The 21968-nt window shown below is 37.0% G+C and overlaps 1 protein-coding gene across 21 annotated transcripts in view; it reads right to left on the bottom strand.

Annotated features, from left to right (window-relative positions):
* The window catches only part of PPIP5K2 (diphosphoinositol pentakisphosphate kinase 2), a 79729-nt gene that overhangs the window by 29284 nt on the left and 28477 nt on the right, over positions 1 to 21968 (bottom strand). For 15 of the 21 annotated variants that reach the window (XM_060201228.1, XM_060201233.1, XM_060201212.1 and 12 more), the window contains exons 8-19: positions 19839 to 20000; positions 17538 to 17659; positions 15750 to 15851; positions 13395 to 13481; positions 12256 to 12335; positions 12065 to 12170; positions 10495 to 10580; positions 8892 to 9017; positions 8629 to 8750; positions 7774 to 7956; positions 2204 to 2345; positions 794 to 1017 (exon numbers count right to left, since the gene is read on the bottom strand). In XM_060201228.1, the coding sequence (XP_060057211.1) occupies positions 794 to 1017; positions 2204 to 2345; positions 7774 to 7956; positions 8629 to 8750; positions 8892 to 9017; positions 10495 to 10580; positions 12065 to 12170; positions 12256 to 12335; positions 13395 to 13481; positions 15750 to 15851; positions 17538 to 17659; positions 19839 to 20000 (1542 nt within the window). The remainder of the gene's footprint in view (positions 1 to 793; positions 1018 to 2203; positions 2346 to 7773; positions 7957 to 8628; positions 8751 to 8891; positions 9018 to 10494; positions 10581 to 12064; positions 12171 to 12255; positions 12336 to 13394; positions 13482 to 15749; positions 15852 to 17537; positions 17660 to 19838; positions 20001 to 21968) is intronic. The other 6 variants (XM_060201213.1, XM_060201216.1, XM_060201225.1 and 3 more) reach the window with 1 other exon arrangement.

Genomic DNA, 21968 nt, shown 5'->3' with positions numbered 1-21968 from the left:
AGTGGTCCAATAAATACTGAAGTGATTTATTCCATTGCTTTCAATTGTCTTGCTTGTTAATGCATTATTATTCTATAGGGGTGTCAACTCTTAAATTTTAAGGAGACACTATAATCAAATTATTAGAAAATCAATGATTTAATATAAAGTTTGAGATTTTTAATATATAAATAGTCGATAATTACTTACTTTCCCTTTTAAGTTATGGGTTTTGTGGTTGGCAGATAGCTTACTTGGCAGAGCATGCATTACAACACAGGAGGGCCCAGGTTTAACCCTTGTACAACATGGCAGAATCACAGCACTGAGGTGTTAGGATTTATCATTCTCTCTCCCCTTTCTATATCTATATATCTACATATCCGTATCTATTTATAGACTGTAGGTATCTATCACAAGGAAATAAGAAATAGTACTCATGTATTAAAGCCATATTGTAAACCATTAACCTTAATAAAATTATTTAAAAACAAACAAACAAAACCCAGAAAAAGTAAATTAGCCTGTATGTATGAAGTCCTAGTGCCACAAAATAACCTTACGGCTTTATTTAAGATTTATTTATCTATCAGTGAGATAGAAACCAAATGGGAGCATCACACTGCTATATGTGATGCTGGGCAGTGAACTCCGGATCTCATATTTGCAAGTCCTGCACTCTCACCGTGCCATCTCCTGGGCTGCAAGCTATGGGTTTTGTAAAAACGTGAAACCCAATGATCTTTGCATCTGTCAGTAAACATTTTTAAAGTATCCAAGTTTGTAAGAATATTAATTCCGAGAAATTACTTACCTGAGGGATAACAATATCTGCTAAGGCCTTTGAAAGCCTATACAATTCCATCGTGTTTTCTAATTTCAAGGAACTGTTATGCTGGACATCGTATTTTATACAGTCATATATATCAGGGATTTTACTAATGTCGTATCTTCCATTCTTTGTCTTAAAGTCTTTCTCCAACTTGGACCATCTACGTAGCATAAGTTCTAATGTTTCACTATGGTAAAGCTGAATATCTAAAACAATATATCATTATCAGTTTATTAAACTAAAAATTGAATTAAGTATATATTAAAATGCTGATGATAGAAAACTTTAACTATGTTGTTAAAGACAAATTGTTAAGATATGAAATGCTGGGTGGAAGGTAGATAGCATAATGGTTATGCAAACAGACTCTCATGCCTGAGACTCCAAAGTCCCAGGTTCAATCCCCCGCACCACCATAAACCAGAGCTGAACAGTGCTCTGGTTAAAAACTTAAAAGAATAAAAAAAAAAATTTTTTTTTTAAAGATATGAGGGAGTCGGGCTGTAGTGCAGCGGGCTAAGCGCAGGTGGCGCAAAGCACAAGGACCGGCATAAGGATCCCGGTTCGAACCCCGGCTCCCCACCTGCAGGGGAGTCACTTCACAGGCGGTGAAGTAGGTCTGCAGGTGTCTATCTTTCTCTCCTCCTCTCTGTCTTCCCCTCCCTCTCTCCATTTCTCTCTGTCCTATCCAACAACGACAACAACAATAATAACTACAACAATAAAACAACAAGGGCAACAAAAGGGAATAAAAAAAAAAGATATGAAATGCTACTTTAGGCATATGCCACTAACAACCATATTATTTTGTAGACTTGAACAAAGGTAAAAATACATGGGTCAGGAACTGGGTTTACAAAAGAGCTTTCTAGATGTTACACACTTCCATAATAATTCGAAAAAGAACAAAACTGTAATAACACTATTTTAAGTGAACACATTTTTAACTCTAAAATTTAAATACATTTTTATAAGATTTCCATAAACAAGAGAATATAGAAGAAGCTATCTTCAGCAGAAAGGAACTCCAAACATGAAGCAGTGCAAAGGATCTATTTTAACTAGTAAGGGTCCAAGACACCAAAGTCAATCAAGGTATTAATCAAACTAATCTCAAAGACAGAACCTAGGTTATTCTGCTATTTGCTCCTTATCAATATGGCCTACTTGTTGTTTACCAACATAACAATACTACTCAAGTAAGAATGATCTCTATGGTACCACAAATGAGAAAAAGTTTAACTTAGATATTATTTTGCAAGATGAAAATTAACTTAGTCATATCTAGAGACAGTCTGAGAAGCCTGATTTCTTAAAGACTGGCATATCTTATTTTAAAATGCTTTCAGTAATTTTACTTGTTTATTGCTCTGAAGAAATCACAAAATTTACCTGAAGATTTGGGATCTTCCATTCGATGTCTGATCTGAGAAGTCAAACTTTGTATCAAAGAATAAACTTTGTCACAGGTCTTCACGGGATTTTTAATTAAATGCATTGATTTGATAAGAGACATGCTTCCAGATGGAGTAAGCTATAAATGAGTAAAGCGCATATCTTCTAAATGATTATACCAAAATGTCTAAGTGAACAACACACACAATATCCCAATAGCTAGACAGTAGTTTCATACTACAGATTAGCATGAAACCCAAAATGTAGTAAAGAAAAAAAAAATCAAGAAGTTGGGCTGGGCAGTAATGCAGCAGGTTGAGCATACACATTAACATGTGCAAGGACCTGGGTTCGAGCCCCTGGTCCCCATCTGAAGGGAGGTCCCCATCTGAAAGGAGGTGAAGCAGGTCTACAAAAAAGGCATCTCTCTTTCTCTCTCTCTCTCTCTCTCTCCCCTTGCCCTCTCTCAACTTCTCTCTCTTCTAGCAAATAAAATGCAAAATTAAAAGAAAGAGAGAGAGAAAAAAAAATGGTAACCAGAAGCAGTGGGTTTGTAGTGCCAACACCAAGTCCCAGCGATAACCCTGGTGGCAATAAAACCAATCAAGAAGTAAAAACATTAGAATTTCATATTAAAAACAGTAAGTCCTAGCTATATGTCATCTATCCAGAGAAAAATTAGCAGAGATACTGTAACTTCCAGTGAGAACTGATGGCCATTAGTAGACCAGGGATAAAAACATAGGTAGTAGCAAAGAGAGCAGGTGCTCTTAACCATCCTGCCATTGATTCGGCTTCCTAATGAGAATTCTCCAAGTCAACAAAAACTCTCAAAGACATGATTTGAAAATTGCAGTTTGGACATTTAGCTTGGCAAATTATTTCATCTTATCAAGTAAGTTTCTAAAAGTGTGACAGGCGTAAGACCTTCATTTCTCATTAGAGTGACCTACGCAGTTAGAAAAGTCTAATCATGGGACCCGGGCAGTAGCTCAGTGGGTTAAGCGCAGGTGGTGCAAAGCACAAGGACTGGCGTAAGGATCCCAGTTTGAGCCCCCGGCTCCCCACCTGCAGGGGAGTCGCTTCACAGGCGGTGAAGCAGATCTGCAGGTGTCTGTCTTTCTCTCCCCCTCTCTGTCTTTCCCTCCTGTCTCCATTTCTCTCTGTCCTATCCAACAATGACGACATCAGTAACTACAACAATAAAACAACAAGGGCAACAAAAGGGAATAAATAAATAAATAAATAAATAAACAAATAAAACATAAAAAAAAAAGTCTAATCAACAGGCTAGGCAGTGGCACAACCCATAAAGTACACAAGTTACCATGCATGGAGACCTGGGTTTGATTCCCTGGTCCTCGCCTGAAGGGAAGAAACTTCGCAAGTAGTGGAGCAGGCTGCAGGTGTCTCTTACTCTCTCCCTGTCTTTCTCCAACTATCTCACCCTATTTCCCTGTTTGCATAATTAAAAAGGAAAAAAAATGTGTCCCCACCAATGTGTCCTGGAGCTCCGCTTCCCCAGAGACCCACCCTACTAGGGAAAGAGAGAGGCAGACTGGGAGTAAGGACAGACCAGTCAACGTCCATGTTCAGTGGGGAAGCAATTACAGAAGCCAGACCTTCCACCTTCTGTAACCCAAAACGACCCTGGGTCCATGCTCCCAGAGGGATAGAGAATGGGAAAGCTATCATGGGAGGGGGTGGGATACGGAGATTGGGTGGCGGGAATTGGGTGGGGCTATACCCCTCCTATCCTACGGTTCAGTTAATGTCTCCTTTCTTAAAAAAATAAAATAATAATAATAATAATGAAAAGAAAAAGGAAAAAAAAAAAGGTCAGTGGGAGCCAAGGATGTGTCATCAAATATCAAGTCCCAGTGATTATTCTGGTGGCAAAAAAAAAAAAAAAGAGGAGGGGGAAGGGGAAGGAAAGAAGAAAGAAAAGAAGGGACTACTCACTGAAGGTATGAAAAATCCCTGGTAAAGAACTTTCATAGTTGTTTTAAGCTATCTGAAAGATACCAAGACCATAAAGAATCATGAAATCAAAACTCATCAATAAGTGATCAGAAAGTATACATGGCATTTAAAGTTGTTTTGATAGTGGAGATATGCACTAATTCCAAGAGAGAATCTGAGTAGAGTTGTAAGCACTTTGTTGGGTTATGAGGAAAAAGTGAAGATTCAGATTCTCCACGATTGAACTCGGGTAAACTACTGCATTGGGGCTCAAACAAGTGAGGGTGAATCATAAGCTAATTGATCCACCAACAAACTGCAGACCAGATTCAATCAACCTGCTAAACCAGAAAGGTCTGTGCTGAAATTTAAATCATATTGCTATGTTCACAAGGACATGACAGGTACAAATTGAAAAATCTGGAAGAAGCTGACCTTAGACTCAATTTATTTTTACAAGTAACTCAGGGTCAGAGAAATAGCTCAAGGGTAGGGTGCCAGCATAGCCATGGTTCATGGTCCAGATTCAAGTCCCACCACTGTATGAGAGGTAACATGGCGATGGAAAATACTCAGTACTGTGTTGCCTTTCCTTCTCTGTCTAAATGGAGAAAGTGGCCCAGAGAGGTGCATATGTATAATAGCACATACATGAAGTCCCAACACACACTCTAACCTATCCCTTCGTGATGAAAGATAATTAGGCACATGAAGAAATAAAACATCATAAATGCCAGTCAGCATAATAGACATGAGAAGTAGGTCAAAGAGATCCTAGGTAGTTAAGCTTCACTGAAAAATAAGGAGACTGTGTATTCAAGAAGATAAAACATTAAAGAACTGCAAAATTGGTAATTAACGATACATAAAAATAGTAACAAACGGGTATTCTAGAACTAAAGCCAGAGACTGAATTTACAATATATAAGATACAACCAAAGGTCCACTGAAAGACTGTTAAAATATCTTATCCAGAATAAAGAATAGAGACAAAGGATGAAAAAAACAAAATCAAATGAAACACAAATGAAAGTGATCAATTCTAGTAAACATATACTTGGATATCCAGAAGAGGTAACAGAAATAAAATTAAAGAAAATCCCCAAAGTGAAACAACAAATGACCTACTCGAAGAACAAACTAAAAAACAATCTAAAAATAAAATATGTAAAATCATGGAAAAGTTATGATAAAAATAAAATGCTAAAAGCGGTCAAAAGGGATGTTGGTTGGTTAAGCACCGGGTTGAGTGTATCACCATGCACAAGAACCCAGGTTCGATCCCCCACTCTCCATCTGCAGAGGGGATGCTTTCTCATTTTTTCCCGCTTCCCTCTCAATTTCTCTCTGTCCTATCAAATAAAATAGAAAGGAAGGGAGGGAGGAAGGAAAAATGGTTTCCAGGAGCACTGGATTCACAGTTACCAGCACCAAGCCCCAGTCACAACCCTGGTGGCAATAATAAATAAGTGAAAGTGGGGAAAAGTAGTTATTTTAAATAAATTGTCTTCAAAGATGCATTAATGAGATCAAGAACTGACTTATCAAGGAAAAATGCTGAAACAAGAAGATATTAAAACACAATCTTCACTGCAATGAAAGTAAATGCCATCAAAATTTATATCTATGAAAGTATTTTTTAAGAGTTAAGCTGAGAAAGGTATCTTTAAACAAGCAAAAAATGAACTTACTACAAGGTGACTGATACTAATGAAATTACCGTATCATTCTTCAGACAGAAGAAAAATGATCTAGTGGAAAATGATTCAATCAGAATTAGATAGGTATCTTTTCATTTGAAGGGTAAACCAGCATTTAAATCTAAATGAACACTATAGAGGCACACTGTGGGATTAGAATGTATGTAGAACGAAGATAAACAATGACATAAAACATAAATACAAATGTCAACATGGTTCAAGGACCAATAATATTGTCACAAACTGAAAATTTATCAAAGAATCCCAGTGTCCACCTCAGGCTTGATGAAACAGAATCTGATTCCAGCTGACTTATACACAAGTTAAAGTTTGAAAAGCATTCAAATACTTCGGTAAGCAGCCTATTTTCTACTGATTCTGAAACATAAGCATTCTGTAGCTCACAACTCTGTTCCTATTACACGCAAGAGAAAAGTATGCTTATTTGCACTAGAAATCACACAAGATATTCTAACATGGGGCGGAGGTAGACAGCATAATGCAAAGAGGCTCTCATGTCTGAGGTTCTGAAGTCCCAGGTTCATTTCCCCACACCAGCAGAAGCCAGAGCTGAGCAGTGCTCTGGTGTTTCTCTCTGTATCTCTCTCAAAAATAAATAAAATACAGTTTAGGGGCAAATGTGGCCTGTGACATAGTCCATGAGATAAAGAGTAGTTTCACATAATCTCTAAAAAGTAGTTACATAAAGATAAAAATATTTATGTGTATACTCACACAAAGACTACATGTGATCTGGCCTTTTATAGAAAAACTAGGTTAACCTCTGAGATGTAATACCTCAGAAAACAGGTTTTAACTATGGAATATCTCCAAACTATGGATAAACTTTCCAAGCATAATACTGAGCAAAAGAAGCCAAATATAAAAAACAAAACAAAACCCACCTCTATTATAGGAAGTTTAAAAATTTATAAAACAACCTGAACTGAGTTTACAGTAGTAATAGATATATATTATTTATATAAAACATATATATTAATTAAGTATCCTAGGTATGATAAAACTATGAAACAATAGAAAGTCTGCAAGTTTGCTGAGAGGGAAGGAACCACACAGGCAGATTAACTAGAGAGAAAACAAAATGAAAAAAAAAAAAAACAGAGAGAGAAAGAAAAATAATCAGGATAGTAATTATTTCAAGATAATAAGGAAGAACCTTGGGAAGGAACAATTTACACAGGAGCTAGAGTTGTTTCAGTGTTCCTTATCTCTATCTGTACTGGTATGAATATTTGTTTTGTAATAACAAATTCACACATTATGCAGTTTTCTTTTCTTTTCCTTTTTTTTTTTTGCCTCCGGGGTTATTGCTGGGGCTCGGTGCCTGCACTACGAATCCACTGCTCCTGGAGGCAATCCCTTCCCATTTTGTTGCCCTGTTGTTGTTATTCATTGGCGTTGTTGTTGCTGGATAGGACAGAGAGAAATCAAGAAAGGAGGGGAAGACAGAGGGGAGAAACAGAGAGACACCTGCAGACCTGCTTCACCACTTGTGAAAGGACCCCCCTCTACAGATGGGGAGCCCTGGGCTTGAACTGGGATCCTTACCCTTATATCCTTGTGCTTTGCGCAACGTGCACTTAACCCTCTGCACCATCACCAGACCCCTCCCCCGCACTTTTCTTTTTAAAAATACTTTATTTATTTATTCATTATTGGATAGAGACAGGGAAAAATTGAGAGAGGAGCAAGAGAGACAGAAAGACACGTGCAATCCTTCTTCCCCACTCATGAAGCTTTTCCCCTGCAGGTGGGGACCAGAAGCTTAAACCTGGACCCTTGTGCATAGTAATGTGTGTGTTTAACCAAGTGTGCCACCACCTGGCCCCGCAGTTTTCTATCTTTGTGCAGTATTTCAGAATGTAGGAGCTTTGGAGGACTCACCTTTTCATAATCCTCAGAAGTAAAATCTCTGTCTTTCTGAAGTATCTCATGAAGTCTTGCTTTCACACGTTGCTGACAGCTGCTCAAAGAGTCACTATCACTATCCAAAAGACCATTCATATTTGCACTTTTTACCATTTGCACAAGAATGGGGGTAAGCTCGCCTTCTAGAGCTAATAGTCCCTAAAAAGGTTAAATAAAGCCAACACAGATTGAAACATTGGTACAAGAAATAATGGACAATGACAAATCATTTTTGAATATTGCTGAATATCGCAAGGTATAAGTGGTTTATAGTCAACTGACTAGTAAAGAGATGATTGCTACCATTTTTAGGGTCTTGTTTGAAAAGTTTCAGATTTGGGAAATTTTAAAGCACTGCCTTAGTGAAAATATTTTAAAATTTTATTTAATATCTGGTGGTACTAGTCTTGTATATACATGATTTTACAGCTCCAGGGCAGGCATTTTCATTCAAATAGAGAAAGAGACAGAGAAAGATAAGAAAAAGAAAAATCACAATATCAGAGCTCACCCCCCAGTACCCAGTAGACTCTCTTTCTCTCTCTGGCCCCAGTAAAATCCTTAAAATGTAGTATTTAGATGAAAATTCTAGTATCCTTAAAATTATTTACTTAGGGGCCAGGGGGTGGCACACCTGGTTAAGCACACATTAGTGTGCAAGGACTTGGCTTCAAGCCCCCGGTCCCCACCAGGGCGAAAGCTTTGTGAGTGGTAAAGCAGGGCTGCAGATATCTCTCTGTCTCACTCCCCCTTCCCTCTTGATTTTTGCCTGTCTCTATTCAATAAATAAATAAAGATAATAAAACATTAAAAACAGAGCTTTATTTATACCTTTGCAAAAGCAGCTGCAGTCATCTGGACTCGTCCTTCATCAGAAGCATATATTTTGAGGTCATGTCGATACGTGCTATGTAGTCTAAGTAAACCACAACCCGGAAATCCTGCATAATCTCCTGAAAATAAATCCTCAAATCACTTAAGCTATATTTTTATTTCGCTGTATGCCTGTGAAGAATGTTGGGTCTCAAAATAATTGAAGCTCTGAAAATACAATGTTAAGAACTTAGCCAAAATAAAGAAACTTCAAGATTTACCTTGACCTCCAGGATACATACACCTGAAAGCTCTTCCAAGTTCTTCAGCCTGTACCCTGCCTGCAGGGGTTAGTTCTCCTCCCCATTTTAGAACCAGAAGTAAAGATGGTTCCTCTCTTCGGCTGTCTACAACACATAGGAACAGATAAAGCAAAGTATCAGGTTAGTTTCATTTGTTTGTTTGCTTGCTTGCTTATTTATTTATTTATGCCTCCAGGGTTATCACTGGGGCTTGTGCCTGCACTACGAATCCACTGCTCCTGGAGGCTATTTTTTCCCTTTTGTTGTCCTTGTTGTCTATCATTGTTATTACTGTTGTCGTCATTGTTCAATAGGACAGACAGAAATGAAGAGAGATGGGGAAGACGGAGAAGGGGAGAGAAAGATAAGACACCTGCAGACCCGCTTCACCGCCTATGAAGTGACCCCCCTGCAGGTGGGGAGCCAGGGTTCAAACCGAGATCCTTATGCTGGTCCTTGCACTTGGTGCCATGTGCACTTAATCCTGGCCCCCAGATTAGTTTCCTTTAAATTGACATATATCAAGTTTAACTTGTGTGTGCATACGCGCTCTTGTCTGTAATGCAGTATGGTTTATACATAAATTATCTTTTTTTCTTAAGCTTACCAATTTTTGCAGTGTTGATTTTTGTTCTACTTAAAATTTCAAATATCTTCCATACTTTACAAGGCCCTTTCTCAGTTTTCTGGAAGGATTATTGCTTTTCCCTTTCCTGTTCTCACAGTGGTTTACCTATACTATTTAATTTAGTCATGCTAGATATGCTAAACGTTGCTTAAATGAAAGATCCACATCTTATAAAGGCCTTCTGAAGTGCCATCACTCACCATGTAATTTTAGCTCTACCCAATAAATAAGTAGAGAAACATATAAACAAAATTAAGGGGGCCGGGCAGTAGTGCATCGGGTTAAGCGCACATGGCGCCAAACGCAGGGACCCGCATAGGGATCCTGTTTCAAGCCCCCGGCTCCCCACCTGCAGGGGAGTCACTTCACAGGTGGTGAGCAGGTCTGAAGGTGTCTATCTTTCTCTCCCTCTCTCTTTCTTCCCCACCTCTCTGCATTTCTCTCTGTCCTATCCAACAACTAACGACAATAACAATAATAACCACAATAAGGCTATAACAACAAGGACAACAAAAAGGGGAAAAAAATGGCCTCCTGGAGCAGGGGATTCATGGTGCAGGCACTGAGCCCCAGTAATAACCCTAGAGGCAAAAAACAAACAAACGAAAAAAACCAATCACTGATTTACTTCATTTCCATGAAACCCTGAGATGGCAGAATCCTAATTTATTACCATTCAAATTCACATGCAAGAATACACAACAGTGAGTAGCCAAGAACAGCTTTTTAAGTTTGTATCATTTTTTAAAGAATTTAAAAAGTTTTTTATTTCTTTATTCAATAAAGACAGCCAGAAATTGAGAGGGGAAAGAGTGACAGAGAGGGACAGTGACAGACACCTGCAACACCACTTCACCACTCGCAAAGCTTTGCTCTGCAAGTGGGGTGTAGGGGCTTGAAGCAGGGTTCTTGTGCATTGTAACATGTAAGTCTCTACACATAATAATGGTATACCTTCCTCTTCACTGGATGTTTTAGGACAACCATGAGGGAGATAAGTTAACTGAACTTTGCGATTTATTCCAGAAAAATGGCCATACCTAAAAAGATAAAGCGTCAATCAGAAGTACAATCTTCAGTGAAACGTTCAATGTGACTTGTAAGAAAAAACTACAACCCATCTAAAAAAAATTAAATCTTATGGTTAGTGTCCCCCTTCAGTATGTGACCATCTTTATATTTTGTGAAAATCCTAGCAGAAAATACATACCATAGTCATTCAAACAACACTAAAAGTGAAAACACACACAAAAATTCTCTCTATAAAAGACAACTTTAATAAGATGAAGTATAGAGAGGTTTGCGAAAATACAGGGTTTTTTTTTTTATTATTATCTTTATTTTTATTGTATAGAGACAGTCAGACATTGAGAGGAATGGGGAGATAGAGAGGGAAGAGACAGAGTGACACCTACACCTACAGGCCTGCTTCACCACTCATGAAGCTTTTCCTCCGTAGGTAGGGACAGGGGGCTTGAACCTGGGTCCTGTGCACTATAACATGTACACTCAACCAGGTGCACCAACACCCAGCCCCAACACAGGTATTTTTTTAAACAGCAAAAAAGCAAGACTGTAAGTGGATAATGGCGCTACCAATGTAACTTGATTAAAATATAGTTTAAAACTGTTTTTATTGTTTACATAGCCCTGAATCTGTGCTGTTAATAATACAACCTTTACCCTTCCTTGTACCATAAGAACTTCATAGAAAATCTGAGTTTCATGTCCTATTTTGATCTTCTCATCAAAGAAAAAGAAAAACTAAAACAATAAATTAAATAAATAATAAAAAAAATTTTTGCTACCAGGATTATGGGGCTCAGTGTTGAACCACACTCCACCACTCCACAGCAGTCATTTTTCCTCTTTTTTCATTAGATAGGACAGAGAGAAATTGAGGGAAGAAGAGAAGAGAGGAGGGAAAAAAGAGAGGAGACACCTATAGACCTGCTTCACCTCTTATAAAGCCTCCCCTCTGCAGCACATTCTCTGGTCCATAGGCATGGTAACATATGTACTCAACAGAGTGTGCCACTACCCAGCCCTCTAAAAAGGTAACTTCTTCTTCTTTTTTTTTTTTTTTTTTTTAAGTATTTTTCATTATTTTTCTTTCTTTATTGGATAGACAGCCAGAAATTGAGCAGAAGGGGGAGATACAGGAGAGAGGTAGAGAGACACCTGCAGCACTGCTTCACCACTCATGAAGCTGTTCCCCACGCCCCCCTACCCCCATTGGTAGGGACTGGGAGCTTGCACCCAGGTCCTTGCATCTTGTAATGTGCGCTTAACCAGGTGTGCCACCGCTCAGCCACTAAAACAGCAACTTCTAGTACAATAATCTGTTTTCTCACTGGTGAAAATGAAAGACTCATTAGATTTTAAGTTGTTCCCCCACCCCTGGATACAACAACAAAAGGCAAAAAGATCAAATTGTGAAGAAAATTAATATGGGGGACGTTATGCACAGAAAAATAGCACTATAAACAGTTATCCAAATTAGGGGTCTTAAAAGTAAACTCACATCTCTAATACAGTCTTAAGTTGTTCAAGTTTTGACTTGTTCTCTTCAATTTCAGAATCATTATTTTGCCCCAACTCCATAAGCAGTTGCCGTGAAATATCCAGCACTTCCTACAAAATCAATAAATACTAAATTGAAATTTTATGTTACTTTGCCACAGCTAATTAGAAATCCAACAGAACCAAATCCACTTGCCTGTAACTGCTTGGGCTTTTTGAGTTTTAATTTCCCAGATTTATAACCATCACACTTTTCAAAAAGATCAAAAAACCTAGTAAAAAAAAAAAAGACAGTACTGTTAGTTGTTTTCAATATTACAAATAACTAAAAAACTACTCATAATAAATCATAATATGGGACTGAGGAGGCTACTGATTTCAAATACTGTATGTTCTTAATCACTACAACATGCTGCTCTTCTACTTTGATTAACCCGTATCATTAGTCACTAGATAATTTTTATGTTTTCCTTGTTGGGACACTAAAGACATGATTATAATACAGAGTACATCCTCTGATGTCACTGGATACACATTAAAGAAATAGCAGTTTCTAAACATTTATATCTAGATCAAATACTGCACAGAAGAAACAAAACTTTCTTCTTTCTCCTAAAAGACTGAATGGCTAGTGATTCTCACAAAGCAATATTAAGAGGATAACAAACCAAGGATAAATAGAACACTTTTATAACAATAAATTGGAGCCAGATCAGAGTGGTGATCATTATCAATACTATGACAATAATTTTCAGATGTTAACATAACCACAACTATTTTTTTTTTATTTTATTCATTTATCATTGGGTAGAGGCAGAGAAACTGAGAGGAGATAGAGAGGGAAAGAGAGACAGAGACCCCTGGAGAGCTGTTTCACTATTTGTAGCTTTCCCTCTGCAGGTGGGGGACCAGGAGCTTGAACCTGGGTCCCTGTAAACTGTACTGTGTGCACGTAACCAGGTGTGCAACCATCTGTCCTCTTCCAAAACTATTTTCAATAGATTTTTGTTTGTACCAAGTGGTTTAAAAGCCAGTGGCCAAAAAATAGTGATAGTTAGTGTTATATGATGATTTAATTAAAATAAGTAATCATCAGAAAGCTTATATTATGGGGGCCGGAAAGTGGCACACCTGGCTGAAGACACACATTACAGTGTGCAAGGGGGAAGTTTCCGGAGTAGTGAAACAGTGTTGCAGGTGTGTCTCCTTCTCTTTCTAGCTCTTCATTCCCTCTCAATTTCTCTCTGTCTTGTGTAAAGACACAAAATACAAATATTAAAAAAAAACTTAATTTATTTCCTAAATATTAATTTTCTCCTCTTCATACATACTTTTGATGCCTCACTTCCATTTTCATTTTTTGTTTTGGTGTTCGATCCCCATGACGTATGACAGCAATGACACATCTAAGTTCCATCCTAAAATTAAAAAAAAAAAAAGTTATCAATTTTTAATGACTTATTAATATAAAAGAAAGAAAAGGAGCCACCAAGTTGCAGATGCTACCATGACAGCAACCTTACTTCCTTGTGCACACAACCTTATTTGTCCTGGAACCCTAACTCCCCAAAGCCATACCTGACTAGGGAAAGATAGAAACAGGCTAGGGGTAGGGATTGACCTGTTAATATCCATGTCCAGCAGAGAAGGAATTAAAGAAGCCAGACCTTCACCTTCTGCGCCCCATAAAGATCTCTGGTCCACAATCCCAGAGGGATAAAGACTAGGGAAACTTCCAGTGGAGGGGAGGGGATATGGAACTCTAGTGGTGTGAATTTTATGGAATTGCACCCCTCTTATACTACAATCTTGTCAATCATTATTAAATCACTAATTTAAAAAAGAGAGAGAGACAGAAAGAAAATGAGGAGAGAACCAATGCATGTGCCAGAGATTAAACACAAGACCAGACAGACACTTGAGAGTTTAACATTTAAACTATTTAACTATGTCACTTCTCAGGCCACTGCTCTCAGCTTTTTTTTTTTTTTTTTTGTAACTTAATTTTAAAATATTTTATTTGTTTTTTTCCCTTATTTTCCCTCTTTTATTTATTTATTTGTTTATTTTTTTAAATTTTATTTATTTATTCCCTTTTGTTGTCCTTGTTGTTTTATTGTTGTAGTTATTATTGATGTCGTTGTTGTTGGATAGGACAGAGAGAAATGGAGAGAGGAGGGGAAGACAGAGAGGGAGAGAAAGACAGACACCTGCAGACCTGCTTCACTGCCTGTGAAGAGACCTGCCTGCAGGTGGGGAGCCAGGGGCTAGAACCGGGATCCTGATGCTGGTCCTTGAGCTTAGCGCCACCTGCGCTTAACCCGCTGTGCTACAGCCCGACTCCCTTGTTTATTTTTTTATTTTAACCAGAGCACTGCTCAGGGGGTGTAGGTTCCGGAGCCTAGGACCTCAGAGCCTTAGGCATGAGAGTCTGTTTCCATAACCATTAGGCTATCTCCCCAACCTCTGCTCTCAAGTTTTTAAACAAAGATTTCTACTTTATAATTCAAACTAGTCCAATATTACTGGAGTATTTAGAGATATCTTCTACTATTTCAAGACCTTCACCATGATGAACATCACTTGTAAAATTAGTCTGTCTTTTACAAATCAACTTCTAAAAAGAAATTAACAAGCTGGAAGCAGAGTTATTTTGAGCGATGTAACAGTTGCTACCTCTCTAGAGATGCGTATGCTAACTCTGAAATAAATGTGAATGGACTATAATTCTGAAGCAAAAACAATAGAAATACAAAATCTAAGTGACATCAATGAATAAGTTGTAAAGTGAGACTGACACACAACCACCCCCCACACACATACAGTAGTTATTACCTAGTCTTCAAAAGAATGAAATTAAAAAAAAAAGAATGAAATTTTGCCATTTACAATAATGTAGATGATTGCTGAGGGTAGTATCCTAAGGGAAATAACTCAAGGAAAGACAAACACATATGAAACCTTAAAATAACAACAGAGAATTGCAAGCTCATAAATTAAAAAAAAAAAATGAAGCACAAGGACCGGCATAAGGATCCCGGTTCAAACCCCGACTCCCCACCTGCAGGGGAGTCGCTTCACAGGCGGTGAAGCAGGTCTGCAGGTGTCTATCTTTCTCTCCTCCTCTCTGTCTTCCCCTCCTCTCTCCATTTCTCTCTGTCCTATCCAACAACGACAACAACAATAATAATAACTACAACAATAAAACAACAATGGCAACAAAAGGGAATAAATAAATAAATAAATAAAAAGAAAAAAATGGATCGGTGGTTGTCAGATATAACATAAGGTAATTATGTAATTTAAAAAATTAGGCTACATGCGAAAAAGGAGTTAAAATGTAAAAGCTCCCAGTCATAAAACATATAAGTGGATATATATATATATATATATACACACACACACTAGCTGATAAAACATTAGTGAACACTGAAAAGCTACCGAGAGAGGTAGATATTAAACGTCCTTATCATATGGAAAAAAATATAACTATATGTGTTGATGAATGATAAACTTATTGTGGTGACTATTCACAAAATATGAAAGTATCATATTATGTAACAGAACTAAACTAACTTGTCAATTGTACTTCAATCAAATTGTTAAAAAAAAAAAGCCTTTACTGAAAATATGGCAAAACAATTAGGAAGGCTCAAGGAACTTGTAGGGAAAAGATTCAAACTTACATAGTTCCAGAAGTAGTTGGTACAATAGGTATATCTTCAGCTTCTAAGGGTATTGACCAAGGGATATGAAATTGTGGAGCAAGTTCTCGCATTACAATATTGCTTTGAGAAAAAAGAAAACATTATTCAAAGGCAAAACGGAACACCTAATGACAAATGATAAAAATAAGTGAGTTAAGTTAAAATAACTAATTATAGCATACATATTTAACCCAAGAATCAAAATGGATCAAGAAAAACTGATATAGTAATTTGGTTTTTGTTTTGTATTTGGTGGCCTCATCTATGCACCATTTCAATGATACAAGGGATTTTTTCTTTTTCTTTTTATTTATAAAAAGGAAACAACCAGCAAAAACCATAGGATAAAAGGGGTACAACTCCACACAATTCCCACCACTAGAACTCTGTATACCATCCCCTCCCGACAGCCTTCCTATTTTTTATCCCACTGGGAGTATGAACCCAGGGTCATTATGGGGATAAGAGACTTTTTCATCCTGATGAAGACACAAAAACACAGCACCAAAGCTTCCTCTGTTGCTACAGCACCTCCTATGTGGTGCCAGGGCTAAAAGCAAGGATAGATGCATATCAATATATTCAATGATCTATCTCTCCAGCCATAGGTAGGTTAAAAAAATATATATATATATATTTTTTTTTTCTCTTTTGCTGCCCTTGTTGTTTTTCATTGTTGTTATAGTTATTATTGTTGTTACTGATGTTGTCATTGTTAGATAGGACGGAGAGAGGGGAAGACAGAGAGGGGGAGAGAAATGTAGACACCTGCAGACCTGCTTCACCACTTGTGAAGCGACTCCCCTGCAGGTGGGGAGCCAGGGGCTCTAACCGGGATCCTTATGCTGGTCCTTGTGCTAAGCGCCACCTGCGCTTAACATGCTGCACTACCGTTCAACTCCCTGGTAGGTCAATTTTAAACTGGTATATTAGCACACAGTAACAGAATGGCATGAATTGAAATTATTTACTTATTTTAATTAAAAAATGTAAATCACATTAGATTTAAATGACTATACCTGTATTAAATCTATGGACATGCACCCTGAAAACTATTAAGACCATCTCTTCAATGTAGCTAATAATCATTTCTTACCATTTGCTAATTTACGCCTTTATTACTTTCTCATACACAGTTGTGTGAGCATTTTAAATCACGTTATATAAAAATGAAAAACAGAAAAAGACATTACTGTACACAATTTCTTCCATTACAAGTATTTTTGTAATCTTTAAATCATATAAGAGTCAAACATGATAGTTAATGAAAAATTATAAAGAATGCTGGAAGTTAATCAAACTAATGCTTATAACACATAAAAATTTAAGAATCAATATACAAGATAAAATTAGATCAGTGATTCTGAACTGACATATCTTAGAGAATGTTAAATTCCAAATATTTATAGTTTATTCTGGTTGCTTATTTAATGAATGTTAATTTTGTGCTAGGATGTAAGGGATGAAACATGTTCAGTGATACTTATACAGGAAAATTAGGTGAAAAAAATAACCTCATTTGATTAATGATCACTATGTTATATTTTAGCATTTCTACATCTAATAAGATATAGTATCATTTAGTCTTCATATAGGTTATGGGTTAGTTTTCGACAACTCAAAATACAGTTCAGGACTTGGCATGTTTGTTGGAGATGCCATTTTATGGACTCAGAAATATTCACAGAATCTGATCATTAATGTTCACAACTATTTGATTTCTGAATAGTAAATATAAAGATGAAATACAAAAAAAAAAATTCTTACCCAAGTATTTTTGCACAGTCATCATAATACTTCATGGAATTTTTCACAAAACTGAAGCCATTGACATCACAGACATAGGATTGTCCATTGGCCCGTAAGAGATCAAAGCCACATACTGTTTGCTGTTTAAAATAAATTATAAACTGTAAAATTCCACTTGAATTGAGTCAGTTTTCCATATTTCTTACAACATACTAAATTTCACAGATGCCTAAAGTATATTCCTATTTATTAATTCATTTCACAATAAGCAAAAAAAAATTGAAATAACATATTTATAATTTTAGTACTATGAAAATATATAACATAAGATAAAGGATTACTTAAAGTTCCTTGTGTAGAATAATGTTTACCAGACTATAGAGGTAAAAAAAATAACGTAACCAGAGATTATTTAATAGTCAAGCAAAAGAAAGCAATATTAAGGGCTTTGATATAGGGGCCAGGTGGGGTTGTGATGGCACAACCAGTAGAGTGCATAGGTTACAATGCACAAATACCAGAGGTTAAGCCCTTGGTCCCCACCTGCAGGGAGAAACTTCTTAAATGGCAAAGCAGTGCTGCAGATGTTTCCTTGTCCCTCTTGACTTCTGTCTCTACCCAATAAATAAATATTTTTTTAAAAGAAAATACAGTGGGGAAGAAGACTTTGATATAATTTTCATATATTAGTTCATAAATAGAAATCATATCACTTTAATTTAAAAAGAAATTGAAAACTAGAAAAATAACTTGTCACACTTTAGGTCCACAGCTTGAAGAAGTGGCCTGGAAAAGTGAGATCATGCCCGTCCAATACCCTAGAGACATCAAACAAATTGTTTTGAAGACTATGCCAAAAAACTGCCTAATAATTCCTAAAAATCCTTTTTTTTTCCTTTTCCTCTTTTTTTTATTGTTGTAGTTATTATTGTTGTAGTTTCATTGTTGGACAGAACAGAGAGAAATGTAGAGAGGAGGGGAAGACAGAGAGGGGGAGAGAAAGATAGACACCTGCAGACCTGCTTCACCGCCTGTGAAGTGATGCCCCTGCAGGTGGGGAGCTGGAGGCTTGAACCAGGATCCTTATGTTGGTTCTTGCGCTTGGCGCCATGTGCGCTTAACCAGTTGCGCTACTGCTTGACTCCCTCTAAAAATCCTTTAAGACCCTACGATTAGATGCCTATCACCACCTGAAATAAATTTTGAGTGAGGAAAATAAAAGTATGAATTTTTTGTTCATGCCCACAAACATTCTGTGATCTATATTTTATAGGCAAGACTCTTAAGTTACTAACATAGCTAGTAAAACAATTAGTATAATTAGTCTAGTCAGTTTAAGTTATGCTTCTGGACTACTGTATTTAAAAATAAATACAATTTATATAAAGCTATCACAACTTACTTATGGATAATGTTCTTCTATGAAAGAGACTTCAAATTATTAAGATACAAAAAAATTAATTATTTGGCCAGCAATATACATGGTTTTTAAGCTATATAGCCAGGCAAGGCTTAAGATATCAGATATAAAGTCTTATTTTTTCTGATTTCACTTACATATGAGATCAAAAATTCAAATCACCGGGGCCAGGTGACAGTTCACCCATTACTATGCATGAGGCCCTGTATTAAAGTCACTGTACTATATGAGAGAAGTGAGGACAGTATAGAGGAACTCCAAGAATGACAGAGTGATGTTGTGGTGTCTGTCTTCTCACCACCACCACCTTTCCCCCTCTTCAAAAAAAAAAATAAAAAAGAATAGGCAATTAAGCTGGGGTGTGAGGGCAGGAAGGTAGTGGGGGTAGAAGCTGCTCACTGGTCTCATAAATGTGCAAAGTATTGAGTTTATTCTCTGGAAGCTTATAAAATAAACCAATTATATGACAAGACTAAACAACTACAGGTAATTTTTCATTCAATAAAAAATCATTTATCAAATCCATAGGAAAATAATACTTATAACCAGTTTGCTTTTTTAATGTGTTAAAGAAAACTCCTAAACATTGGTTAGCTTTACTATTTTAGTTAAGTTTACCTTGGCAATTTTAATTCTGAATAAACTGAACAAAGTTGCTTTTTATATAATCTAGAAAGATACAAAGAAACAAATTTATTTATTGTATATTCGTATGTTTTTTGTAGCTGACACTTCACAAATCCCTTGATAGAATATAAAATATTCAATACAAATTTATTCTCATTCTCAGTTTATTTCACCAATTAAAGTCCAGACTATATCTCTTTTACTAAAAAAAAAAAAAAAAAAAAAGTAGAATTCCTTTTACAAGGGTCTATATGCCTCATAAAACTTCTTACCTTAAACGCCAGACAGACTTTCCAAGCAATTAATTTTTCTCGTGCATTGAGAATCACAGGGTATCTTACTTCTTTCCCTTCACTATCTCGTTCCACCTTGCCATCGAGTGCTGGAGATTTCCGAGCTTCAGCATGGGCATAATCTGGACCCACCGTATAAACCTTTCAAATAAATTAATATATATATATATATATATATATCTTACACATAAATATGTATGGATATATTCATGTGTGTGTATGTATACACATAACTGTAAAAGAAAGAAAGGCTTTATAAAGAGGAGCAGGAGACAGCACCATTTCAAAGGCAGACGAGAGAAGGAAAAATGCCTTAAATAAAGAAAATGCACGGGATCAGTTGGTGGCGCACTTGGATGAATACACGTTACCGTGAGCAAGGAAGGACCCCAAGGTTCAAGCCCTCAGTCCCCCCACTTGCAGAAGGTAAGCTTTATGAGAGGTAAAGCAGTGCTACAGGTGTCTCTCTCTATCACTCCTCTCCTCTCTTGATTTCTCTTTCCTAACACATATAAGAAAAAGAAACACCCAAAACTTTTATTAAAAAATAAAGGAAGGGGGAGTCGGGCTGTAGCGCAGCGGGTTAAGCGCAGGTGGCGCAAAGCACAAGGACCGGCATAAGGATCCCGGTTCGAACCCGGCTCCCCACCTGCAGGGGAGTCGCTTCACAGGCGGCGAAGCAGATCTGCAGGTGTCTATCTTTCTCTCCTCCTCTCTGTCTTCCCCTCCTCTCTCCATTTCTCTCTGTCCTATCCAACAACGACGACAACAACAATAATAACTACAACAATAAAACAAGGGCAACAAAAGGGAATAAATAAATAAAATAAATATAAAAAAATTAAAAATAAATAAATAAATAAAGGAAGGGAGGGATTGAGGGAGGGGTTGAGGGAAGAAAGAAGGAAGGGAGAAAGAACACAAACATGGACAGAGACCAGACATGGAATAGTAAAGAGTATTCAGGCAAAAGCACATTATTCAGTATAGTTTTCATAGTACAAAATAAGGGGCATAGAGTTAACTGTGAAAGTTTTACGTGTTTGATTATTCTCTCGTGGTCAGTGATGACCCACTAGAGAACTTTTAAGGAGAAATTTGTGATTAGGTTCACACTTTAGAAAGAACAGTCTGGCTAGAGAGAATCTGGTTAAAGACCTGATTTGTCCCAACAGAAATCTTACGTATTTTTATAATATTATGTATGCAGTGCACACAGATCTCAAAACAATCAATACGTGAAAACTATGGTGACAACTAGACTCATTACGTTTTATTATTTAATATTATTACATAGGTATAGTATTGTATCACAAAGTTGGTTTTAAAAATATTTTGATAATTATATTTCAATAACATTGTTACCACATTGTTAATTAACTCTGGATATTTTAGGTATTTAAAAACATTATTCTTGGGGGTTGGGCGGTAGCACAGCGGGTTACGTGCACCTGGCGCAAAGCTCAAGGACCAGTGTAAGGATCCCGGTTTGAGCCCCCGTTTCCCCACCTGCAGGGGAGTCGCTTCACAGGCAGTGAAGCAGGTCTGCAGGTGTCTATCTTTCTCTCTTTCTCTCTGTCTTCCCCTCCTCTCTCCATTTCTCTCTGTCCTATCCAACAACATCAACAACAAGAATAAAAAACAGTAAGGGCAACAAAAGGGGAAAAAAAAAACAACTAAAAACACTATTCTTGGGTGGAGGAGATAATATAGTAGTTACGCAAAAAAAAAAAAAGCTCTCATGCCTGAGGCTACATGATCCATGGTTCAATACCCCATACCACCATTAGCCAGAGCTGAGTAATGCTCTGGTAAAAACAAACAAACAAACAGACAACAACAACCAAAAAAATTATTCTTACAAATTGAGACTATAGGCTTTCAACTGTTAAAAATATTCATAACATGAAACAGATTAAGAATCTGTAATTTGATATATGACATTCTCACAGGAGTGAAGTGATATCTCATTGTCTTTATTTGCATTTCTCTGACAATCAGAGACTTGGAGCATTTTTTCATGTGTTTCTTGGCCTTTTGGATCTCTTCTGTGGTGAATATTCTGTCCAAGTCCTCACACAACAGATGAGTGGCTGAGCAAGTTGTGGA

The sequence above is a fragment of the Erinaceus europaeus genome, chromosome 11 (genome assembly GCF_950295315.1).
Source record: "Erinaceus europaeus chromosome 11, mEriEur2.1, whole genome shotgun sequence".
Taxonomy (NCBI): domain Eukaryota; kingdom Metazoa; phylum Chordata; class Mammalia; order Eulipotyphla; family Erinaceidae; genus Erinaceus; species Erinaceus europaeus.
The sequence above is the reverse complement of the archived record's forward strand: the minus strand, read 5'-3'. Positions and strand labels throughout refer to the sequence as shown.